Source organism: Callorhinus ursinus, unplaced genomic scaffold, assembly GCF_003265705.2.
Source record: "Callorhinus ursinus isolate GAN/ISIS: 27379988/994484 unplaced genomic scaffold, GSC_fseal_2.0 scaffold14, whole genome shotgun sequence".
In the NCBI taxonomy this organism is placed as follows: domain Eukaryota; kingdom Metazoa; phylum Chordata; class Mammalia; order Carnivora; family Otariidae; genus Callorhinus; species Callorhinus ursinus.
The window spans coordinates 12,642,441-12,654,526 of NW_027397076.1; the positions used below are offsets into that span (position 1 = coordinate 12,642,441).

At 35.5% G+C, this 12,086-nt stretch overlaps 1 protein-coding gene across 1 annotated transcript in view; it reads right to left on the reverse strand.

The window, feature by feature from the left end:
• The window catches only part of CFAP54 (cilia and flagella associated protein 54), a 290,017-nt gene that overhangs the window by 46,332 nt on the left and 231,599 nt on the right, over positions 1-12,086 (reverse strand). Inside the window, exons 62-64 of the mRNA XM_025882575.2 lie at positions 7,054-7,227; positions 5,311-5,531; positions 1,105-1,275 (exon numbers count right to left, since the gene is read on the reverse strand). Coding sequence (XP_025738360.2) covers positions 1,105-1,275; positions 5,311-5,531; positions 7,054-7,227 — 566 coding nt within the window. The remainder of the gene's footprint in view (positions 1-1,104; positions 1,276-5,310; positions 5,532-7,053; positions 7,228-12,086) is intronic.

The following is a 12,086-nucleotide window of genomic DNA, read 5'->3' on the forward strand; positions in this document are numbered from 1 at the left end:
GTGAAATAAAACTGATTAGAAACCTCTGGTGACAATGATCAAGAAAAAATACACAAACAACCAATGTAAGAAATGAAAAGGGACACTTCAATACCAATACAATGGAGAGATTAAAAGTATGAGAGAAGTTTTAAATAAAATGAAAAAACTCCTAGGTAAAGCAACTTAAACAAACCTGACTCAAGAAGAAACAGTAAACTCCAATGTTCTATAAATAGGGGTGATAGTCAAAATATTTAAAACTTGGCTTGACATGGGTACTAACCATATTAGAACAGATACTGACCCAATCAGAACTGATACCAACTCTGGCATCTAGTAAATGAGTACTACTGCTTAATGACTGCCTCAAACTATTGAGAATTATATTACTAATTTTTTATTTTTTCACAAAGAAAACACTAGGGTCAGACGGCTTTACTGATGAATTCTTACCAAATATTTGAGAAGAAAAGTTTACTCTAAACTTACAGAAATGTCACCAGAAAATAGAAAAACAGGGTTATATTTATCAACTCACTTTCTAAGTCTAACAAAATCTTAATACAAAATATATCTGACAAAGATAGTAAAAAAATGAAAATTTGTAACTCAATATTACCCTTAAACAGTGGCAAAAATCCAACACAAAACCTTAATAAACTGAAACCAATAAAATATATGATCAATTTGAGTTTATCTCAGGAACAGACGACTGATTAATATTTAAAAAATCAATTACTATATTTTTAAAAAATTATAAAATAATCTTAATAGACACAACAAAAGATTTTGATAAAAATTCTTAGTAAAGTGGACAGTAGAAAAAAACTTCCTTAATGTGATAAGGAATGGCTTCAAAAAAAAGTTGAACATCCTATATTATGGTGACACATTGGAAAGTTTCCCTTGAAGATCAGGAAAAAGGAAAAATTATCAACTCAAGTCAGACTTTACCTGATTTCTTAGTTATTTTCAGACTCATTCTACTAGACAATATAGATTCTATATTGCTGTGTATTTTCATCTATTTGACAAGGGGTTGTTCTCTATTTTCAAGTTATAATGGTCAAGTTAAACTTTACATCTAAATATAAGATTTAGCTTTGTGATTATATTACATACCATAGGTTCTGTGTCCTTTGGAGGTCTTTCTAGAGGAGGAATGTACCACTGAAAGCAAAGTTCTTTGTTTAAATCTTGTATCTTCATAACTGATGACACATCTCCAGAAGATGGGCTGGCAGAGAGCTTATTTAATGATAAATCAGAGTGTAGAGAACTGTCATGACATAACTAGGGACAAATCAAAAACAGTTTAATTGCTGGTAATAAATTCATGCAATATTTAAAACATTCACTCAATATCCATTCAGTATTGGCTACATTATAAAACTCTGGGAATTGTCTTAGTTCGTTTTATGAGTGTAGCTTTTAAAACTGTCCCCAATTACCAGAGAAGATTCTACTACAGAAAAATATGCTTCAAAACCCATGGGACTCAGGGTGCCTGGGTGGTGCAGTTGGTTAGGTGTCCAACTCGGTTTCAGCTCAGGTCATAATCTCAGGGTCGTGAGATCAAGCCTTGCGTTGGGCTCTGAGATCAGTGCAAAGTCTGCTTGAGATTCTCTCTCTCTCTCTCTTTCCCTCTTCTGCTCATGCTCTCTCTAAATAAATAAATAAATCTTTTAAAAAAGAAGAAAACAAAAAACAAAAAAACCATGGAATTCAACAAATGTCTTCCACTTTGGTGACTTTCCCAGAGTAAAGATCTAGAGAGGAAAAATGTCAATATTATCATTTCAGTCTCAAGATCGCCTCAGATTCTAAGAATATCTTTTTTTCTTGTTTATTCAGTGGTGAATAAACTGAGGGTATGATTATAAATAATATCTACTTTCCAACAGCAGTTTTTTTCTGTATCATATGCAAATTAAGATAGTTTTTGCTGTAAAATATTTAAAATCAATCGCTCTCATTCCCTCTTTACATGAACGTGGCTGATTTGTTAACTCAGTCTTGGTGAATCTGGGCCTAGCTTTGATGGAACCAGGTCCCTGAATCAGGAGTTTCCAGGAAACATAAATGTGTGGAATGCAATTGGCAATTTTGCAAATTATTCGGTTTTTTAAAAGTAGCTCAGAAAGCAAAGCATGATTGCTATAAAAAAATAACAGTCTAGCCAGAGAGATAATAATAGTGATAATAATACCTCAAATCTGAAAAGAACCTTCTTTAATGGAGTGCAAAGTATTTTCAAAATTAACTTGTTATTCCCAAGATTATAGTATGGTAGCTGGGAAGCAATTCTTCTGTTGAACTTTTGACATCTAACGTATCTTAAGGCTTGATGATGAAGGGGAACATGTAAGTGGCCAGTAAGAAATGCCTGGTGTTTCTGTATGGCTTTGTACCTCCCATTATTTCTGAGCTTATTCAAGATACAATATAAGACTGTCAATGAGAGTCTTCAAAATAAAATAAAAAGAGAAATAAAGACACTGACCTTTCAAGTTGTCTACTGATAAGAGAAAAAATATGTCATGACTGAAAGGTAATATTAAAGATGAAAACTTTTCAAAAATGTCTAGAGACTATCATCATAAAAGGATATTTTAAGCCAGAATCCTCATTTATTAGCACTATGATACTAAAAACATGACCAAAATAAACAATAAACAAGACTATTAGGTTTAAATAATCATTTAAAAGTGCTAAACTAAGATTAATTCTATGCCAGGCAGTTCACCAAAAATTCAGGTAAATAACTGATTCCAAAAATAATTTTGGAATTTAATTTTTTTCATATCTGAGTGCCTTTCAGAGGTTCTGACAACTATTTTAGCAAGAATTCATATTTAATAACTAAGCAGAGAAAAATAATAAGCAAATATTTACTATTTCAATATATATAGCATTTATTAACATGATGGTCTAATAATGGTAAATTGTCACAAAAGTCAATATCAAAACAGGCATTTAATTTTCCATTATCTTTAAAAAAACATAAAATTTAGTTGCTAATGGAATTAAGCATATATGCCAACTGATGGATCATACACTGAATATTTTCGATATGTCTGATTTATTCTTTGAAAGGAATGAAACAACAGACCTACTGAGAGAAGTCTTGTTTGCCACAGTCTTATAAACAACAAATCACTTTACACTAGTCAAATATTTGACCTTACGACAAGTCTAAACACGAATAACCCAGATTGTGCATAATTTTAAGAATTTTTAATGTAATTTGTTTGGCACCTTTGTTTTTCCATCACAGAGCTTCAATAGACCTAACGATATGCAGACGCACACACTGATGAGCCTGGTCCCTAGCAATGATCGCTCTGGAAAGACATCTACCTCTTTGTGGAGGAAAAGCAGGATTAAGTATCAATTTATGGAAAGAGTTTGATTGAAATAGCCTCCTGAGTGATTAAAAGCTCAAAAACGTTATTATAAAAATCAGCCAAGCTTGCAGTTTATTTTTTTTAAAAATCCAAAAGGCTCTATGCTCGTTAGCTATCTACCCCAGTGAAATGAACAGATGATTAGGTGGCTTGCACCTGTCAGGCAAGCGACAGTGATCCCCAGAGCCGATTATTCTGGAGAAGTGTTACACTAATCATATTAAAAAAAAAAAAAAAAAAAAAAAAAAAAAGGAGCAAACAGGGTACAACGATCTCCGATAACATTGCTGCCATTAGAAGTGTCGCATATATTTACAACATATTCAAGGTTCTACGTTCGGAGCATCACGCTTAGAAAATGGGTAATGGTAGGCTGCCCTTAATACTAAAATACTCAAGCAGAGCTCCTTTCGGAATATTAAGAAATCACACCTATTAGTTTCCAAACTCATACAAAATAGTCACAAGAATACATTCACAGAACCATAGTTCACCTTCTCATTCTCTGCCTCTTGTGCCAGAATACCGGAGGCATCTGGGACAGTTGGCAGCAATCCTCAAAGGGAGTCACAGTTTCTAGAGGGGGAATCGGATCTGGTGTTAGATGGAAATGATTTCATCCCACTCCTGCTGCCTCCTTCATGAGACAGTTTATTTTTTTTATTTTTTTTTTATTTTATTTACTTGTCAGAGAGAGAGAGATTGAGAGCACACGCTCAGGGGGAGCGGCAGACAGGGAGATGCAGGCTCCCTGCTGAGCAGGGAGCCCGATGCGGGGCTCGATCCCAGGACCCTGGGATCATGACCTGAGCCGAAGGCAGATGCTCAAGGACTGAGCCACCCAGGCGCCCCCATGAGACAGATTCTAAAGGAGTCTGTGTCCACACAGATTTTAAGGGGTCCTCTAAGGACCAAACCAACAACCAAACAAACAAACACAGCTGAACTGTCAAAATCTGTCTACTTTGCTATTTGCTTTTCAGAAGACCATTTGCCAGTAAATATAAACCATATCCTGCAATGTCAACATTTTGACTCATAAGGGTGGGTATTTTTTTAATCCCAAATTCTTGAACTCTTTTATTTCTCAAATGATTTATAATCTGGGCAAGAAATAGGGGTGTTAGTATTGGGCATACCGATATCCCAGTATCTGGGAACTAACTCAAAAAATCCTCCCATGTGGATTCTAATACACTGCCCTGAGAGCAACTCCCTAAATCTCCCTTAGAATCACTTCTTTAAATGAATTCTTAGGGGCGCCTGGGTGGCTTAGACATTAAGCATCTACCTTCAGCTCAGGTCATTATCCCAGGGTCCTGGGATCGAGCCCCACATCGGGCTCCCTGCTCTGTGGGGAGTCTGCTTCTTCCCCTCCCACTCCCCCTGCTTGTGTTCCCTCTCTTGCTGTGTCTCTCTCTGTCACATAAATAAATAAAATCTTTAAAAAATAAATGAATTCTTAAATTATCTTAGTAGGTATTCCCACTACTTTTTAAAATCACAATTTATTACTAGTCACCTCACTCTTTTGTTCAAGAGTGACTTAAAAAAAATATTATTATCTATCCAACAATCTAGAAGGATAAGATAAGCAAAGGTTCTCAATTTGGAAGAAGTGACATTTTCAGGTCACTTCTCTGGGCTTAGAAATATGGACATGTCTGGTATGGGCAAGTCTACATCAAAAAAATGAAAGCAATATATGGTGAAGTCCAAAGTCAAGATAATTCAAAATAAATGACTGATTTTTTTTGTTTGGAAAGAATTCCGTGCAAATGATTGATTTATTCATTTTATAAATACATATTAGAAATTTACAATACACCACATCCACTTGAGTTTTCTCAAATGTGCTTCCTTCAGAAATATAACAATGATTCTAAGTTTTACAAAAATATATAATGTTTGAAAACAGTACCTTGACTGAATCATATGAGATTTTTTCTGAAAAAAGTGTATTTTCCAATCCTTTACATAGTTCTTTTGGAAATTCATCAATACAAGAGGAAGAATAGAGCTGTAAAAATCTTTTAAGGAAAAAATGCATTTCTTTTTGGCGCAAAATCAGCCCAGAGTTGAAAAGGGACGTGAGAAGTGTATCATCTGGCAATGAAATTCCAGATCCTGGCTTTGGAGATGCTTAGGGAAGAAAAATATGTTACTTTAGAGTCATGTTAGATAACAGAACAGTCTCAGTATTGTTGGTATTTGCTCATTAGCTGTTCTCCCTGTAAATCACACACCTCAGCTAGTGGCTGCCAGTGTAATTCCTCTCTTTTTAAGCTTATTCACTAATGGAACTGCTTCTTGCCACAGGAATGAAGAAAATTTCAGAAGGGTGTGAGGATATTGCTTTAGGTTCTAAGTCTTGACAATGCAAAATATTCTATGTAGTCATCTTATCTGGCACTTACCCCGACAAAGATCTTAAAGCAAGAACTTAGGTGCAGGTCATTTATTTGAAAAATGATCTCAAGGAGCATAAGTGAGAAAACGAACAAAGTGTGATGGAGAAAAGAGCCAACAGAATGAGTTAATGGATGGGCTGTAGCTCTGGATAATCAGGGCTCAGTCCTGCTGAGGACCTTCTGAAAAATAACGTAGAACTGTCTGGGACCGGGAAGCTGGAATGTTTTCTACCAGTTTCCTACCTCATAAGTACGTGAGGAATCCCTGGCACTTTGGGCTGTCCTGAGAGTGGGCCGAGCAAGTCTCAGCAGTTTCAGGAAGAGCCCAGGGCAGAAAAGCAGAAAAGTGTGGGCACGTGACGTGGCAGGTGCCAGCAGGTGAATTCAAAGGTGAGCTGAGCTGATATGGGGCCGGCACTGCCAGAGTGTGCTGTACTGGCTCATGTCCACATCCTTTGCTATCGAACTTCTTTTATTCTTGCCCTTCTCATGATGAACGTTTTATAGCTGACACCTCTCTGAATGTTTGTCTATCCCACGATAACTCCTGGTAGCCCTGCTTAGTCACTCACTCTGTGACTCAGCCTACTTGCCCTACCGGCTTCTCCATCACTGGGCCCTGACATGGGTCAAACTGTCTTTTCCGACTATTTGCACTGATGAACAACACGAAATCACCAATTTCATGGGGGCAGATAAAATACAACATACATCGTCACAAACACAAGAGGGACTAACATGAAGCAGATTATACCAGTTTTTCTGGATGTTCTTCAGACGGCACTGATGATACAACAAAAAACTAAATAAAACAAAACTCAGTGGAGTTACATATCTTATCTGAAGTCATGTATTTGTCCTCTTACATACTAAATACTGGAACATTCTCTCCTTAAAGTCAAAATTTCATCCTGTTCATTTTATAAGCTGTCACATTGTGATCACTCTGATTCTTAACTGTTTTGAGCCATGGGCCACTTTGGCAGTCTTGGGAAGGCTCTGGATGCATCCTTACAGTAACATTTTTAAATACATGAAATAAAATATATAAAATGTCAAAGGAAGTTAGCTTTGTTGAAATACTATTCCACCCAAAGATCTGTGTATCTCAGGTTATGAGCCCCTACAATTTTCATATTCTGATGAGAGTTCACTCCAAAAGATATCAATAGTATTTTAAAATTCCAAATAAGAAACATGACTTAACAAGAACTGGAAAAGAATGTGATTTTTTTAACACATCAAAAACCTACCCAGCAGTTTGCTCATATTATTAATCCTTTGCAGATGAATATAGTAGCGCAATAGAAGAATCCATGTAATATCCACTTTAGTCTGAGGTTTTTTTCTAGCATCTGTGTTGTCACACATGCCGTCAGTTTGATACAAGCATGTATTGGCAGTGGGGAAGACCACTTGGTAGTTATCTAAAAGTAAAAAAATAATAATAACAGTAAGTGAAAAAATGTTTGTAAGACAAATATTATGCTTTCCTTGAAAAATAACCACACGAGGGAAAAAAAAAAAAAAGCACAACCCATAAAAGAAAGACTGACACATGGGACTACATTTGATTAAAAAAACAGTTCTGTATCACAAAAGACACCAAACACAAAGTTAAAAACAAACCACTGACTGAGAAAAAATATTTAGAACACATATGAATTGTTTTTCTTGAATATGTATAACACCTTGCACCAATCAATAAAGAGAAACTCAGAGTCCAACAGAAAAGTGGGCAAAGAATTTCAACAGTCAACTCATAGAAAAGGAGGCCCAAAAAACCAAAATTTTAGCTCACTAAAAATCAGAAAAATGCAAATTAAAATGAAATATCATTTCCCATCCCTCAGTAATTGATAGATACTAAAATCTGAAAATAATAAATAGTGATAATAATGTGAGGAAACTGGTATCTTCATAAACTACTTGTGAGAGCAACTTCTTTGGAAAGCAATTTGGCAGAATTTTATACAATTAAAAATGCAGATACTCATATAAGTGGTATATGTGTACGAGGACTCTTGTGGAAGACATTCATGACACCATTGTTGTAATATAAAAAAAAGGAAACTTAGAAAAATAAACAAAGTCTATTCATTTGATGGCATGCAAAATGAATTAATTAGATCTATAACGCAGAAAGTATATAGTGTAGTGTCAGTTCAAATTCCAGATGTACTTCTCACAGGTGTGTGACCTTGAACCTCTCTGCACCGTAGGTCTCTCTGGGCTTTTGACTTCTTGGGTTTTAATTTTCTCATCTTTAAAATGAGCATGGTAAGATCCTGGATAGATCATGACAACATATACCAAGTTACAAGCAGATTCCTGATGATACATAGAATATACCACCATTTGTATAAATTTCAAAAAAACTCAGTGTACTATTTTGTATTATTTATGTGTACACACACACACACAAATATACAGTATTTTATTAGAATAATGGCTGCTTCTGGGAAGGAAAAGAAGAAAGATGAATAGAATCTTATATGGTTAATGGTCTATGTATGTTTTCTTGAATAATAAGATGAATCCCCATGCTCTTACCAACAGTTTAGCAAACACAATATTCCCAGTACTTTTAGAATACTGTGCAAACCTCTCCCTAATCCCATTTCCTTCCTCCTTTCCTTCCTTCCTTCTTTCTCTCTTTCTTTTTCCTATCTTACATACTTTTTTTCTTTGTAACCTTTGTGTGCTGAGGTACATTTGCTAGTAACTTACTTTAAAAAGTTCACCAAGGGGCTCCTGGGTGGCTCAGTCATTAAGCATCTGCCTTCAGCTCAGGTCATGATCCCAGGGTCCTGGGATCAAGCCCTGCATTGGGCTCTCTGCTCAGTGGGAAGTCTGCTTCTCCCTCTCCCACTCCCCCTGCTTGTGTTCCCTCTCTCGCTGTGTCTCTCTCTGTCAAATAAATAAATAAAATCTTAAAAATAAAAAAATAAAAATTAAATAAAAGTTCACCAAAAGAAAACCAGTTGAGTCCTTACAAGGATCTCATGCTTGACTGATTGTTTAGCTAAATATATGACTTTGGTTGAAACTCAGTTTTCCTTAAAACTTTAAAAGCCTTATTCTACTGCTTTCTAGTATCCATTATTGCTGGGGAGAAGCCGGATGCTGGTCAAATATTCATTCTTGTGTTTGACCATCTTTCCTACTCTATAATGCTTTTAATGAACTCCTCGTTATTTGTGGTGACTAAAAATTTCATTCTGCACCTAGGCCTAGGTCTTTTTTATTCATTCTGCTTGTTATGTAGTAGGCCTTTTCAATGTGAACACTCATCTCTCCTTGTGGTCTTGCAAAATATTCTTATATTTATTTCTCTGATGAGATAAATATAAGATCATATTCTCTCTCTCTTTTGCTCTCCTTCTGCCTTTCCCTTTCCCTTTCTCTCTCACTCCACATATTTGGGCATTTGATTTATAACAGATGTGACACTGCAATGTTGTGAAGAAGGTTGGTCTTTTTAATACATGGTTCTGGGTTAATTGTATATCATATGGAAAAAATTAATCTTGACTTCAGTCTCACACCATATACAAGAATAGATTCTAGACGAATTGTAGATCTAAATGTGAAAAGTAAAAAAAAATGGTAAAGATAAGAGGGTATCTTTATGACTTTTGCATAGAAAAAGATTTCTAAAACTTAACACAAAAAGCATAAACCATAAAAGATTTATAAATTGGACAACATTAAAATTATGAACTTTGTATAATCAAAAGTACCACTAGCAGAATGGGGGTAAAAGATATTTGCAACACACATACTCTATAAAATGGTCATATCCAGAATATTGAAAGAATCTCTCCATATTTCTAAGAAAAATACAGAAAACTCCCAAGAAAACTGGGCATGATTCTTGAATAAGGAGTTCCCAAAAAAGACTAAACAAAAGCCAATGCTATATATAATAGTATCCTACCTTCTTAGTCATCAAGGTAAAATTTAAGTTCAAACCCCTTTGGAGAACTTCTAAGTTGAAAATATATATACTTATGACCCAGCAATTCTATTCCTTGGTATATACATAAAAATGTGTACATCTGTACACAAAAATGTCATATACAAGTGTATTCATAGAAGCATCATTCCTGATAACCCCCAAATATTTATCAACAATAGAATGGATAAGAAATTGTTATTATGTCCATCAAAAGAATGAACTACACAAACATAGTGTTGAACAAAAGAAGACTGATACAAAAGAATATAGACTATATAATTTCACTTACACAAAAATCAAAAGCTGACAAAACTAATCCAGGTGTTAGAAATCAGAAAGCAGGGACATTAATTAGGATGTGTTGACTAACCTTACTGTGGTAATTATTCTGCAATGTATACATATATAAATCATTACATTGTGCACCTTAAACTTACACATTGTTTTATGTCAGTTATATCTCAATAAAGCTGGGAAAAAGAGGGGGTTGGTAGGCAGCAGAAGGGGGTATGATGTAGACTTGTAGGGTACTAGATTTGTTCTAGTTTTGACCCATGATGGTTATATGGGCATTTCCTTTAGACAATGAATGAAACTGTATTTTCATGATTTGTGTGATTTTCCATATTTATGTTATAATACAATAAAATATTTTTGTGGTGACTTCCAGCAAAGGTGTCCATATAATATTGGCATGACCTCTTCTCCTAGAAATCATCCCAAAACAACACAAAAAACAAGTGACAAAAACCCAAATACTATTTTCAATAAATCAGGAAAGAACTAAAACCCCAAACGACAAGATGCATGGCATTGTGCCCAAAGTAGCTGTCACCAGGTACAGGATACAAATGAGGCAGAGGATAATACTCAGATGTAAATCTCAGAAAGAAAGAGCAATGGTGAACTGCACATTTTTAAAACAGTATTATGGTGCCAGTTAAGTTGAGGCATCTTAAGACCAATTGCTCAGAGTTTAAAGAAAAAGAAATACATATACATTTTGAATGTGTATATGATGAGCTCTTTAAAGCCAAAAAAAAATATTCTTTGTTACAGCTTTTCAAACTCCAAATGAAAAAGTCAGTGAAGCATCATATAGAGTAGGTTATCATATTGCGTTGGCTAGAGTAATGCACACAAAAGCCTAGAAACTAATAAGTTGACATCAATGAATACATATCCTGAAGTCTAAGACCTCAATGTCCTATTTGCAATAACTTGCACTGGTTGAAAAATTAGTAAATAAAATTGTAACACTTTCCAATAATAAAATAACTTGTTGAATTCAAGATGTAGCTGCAAACATGAAGACTCAGTAACACATCTGCAGAGTTGTACTTCTGCCTTACAAATGCTCACATCTACAGATATTGTTGGTCATGCAGTTTTGCTTGGATTTGTCGAATAGTATCAGTACCAGCTATTGAAAGAAGATCTCCTTGTCTGTGAATGATTAGCAAGAATGCAAGTGAAATATGCAAAATGTTGAATAATCCTTCTGAATTCAGTGGTTTATCCTGGAATAAGTGTGTTGACATGTGCACTGATGGTGCAAAAGGAATGATAAATAAAACCGTGGTGGCTTCGCATGAACCTAAGAAGGCAGCGACATCAAACTACTAGTAGTTCTTGAGATTAAGAATTCCTCATATCAGTGAGATCATATGATACATGTCTTTCTCTGATTGACTTATTTTGCTCAGCATAATACCCTCCAGTTCCATCCACGTCATTGCAAATGGCAAGATTTCATTCCTTTTGATGGCTGCATAATATTCCATAGTATATGTACACCACATCTTCATTATCCATTCATCTGTCTGATGGACATCTTGGCTCTTTCCATAGTTGGGCTATCGTGGACACTGCTGCTATAAACATCGAGTGCATGTACCCCTTCGGATCCCTACATTTGTATCTTTGGGGTAAATACCCAGCAGTGCAATTGCTGGGTTGTATGGTAGCTCTTTTTTCAACTTTTTGAGGAACCTCCATACTGTTTTCCAGAGTGTGCTGGAGTGGTGGGGGGTGGGAGGCATGGGGTGGCTGGGTGATAGACATTGGGGAGGGTATGTGCTATGGTGAGCGTGTGAATTGTGTAAGACTATTGAATCACAGACCTGTACCTCTGAAACAAATAATATATTATATGTTAAAAAAAAAAAAGAAGAAGATAGTAGGAAGGGAAAAATGAAGGCGGGGAAATTGGAGGGGGAGACAAACCATGAGAGACTATGGACTCTGAGAAACAAACTGAGGGTTCTAGAGGGGAGGGCGGTGGGTGGATGGGTTAGCCTGGTGATGGGTATTAAAGAGGGCACG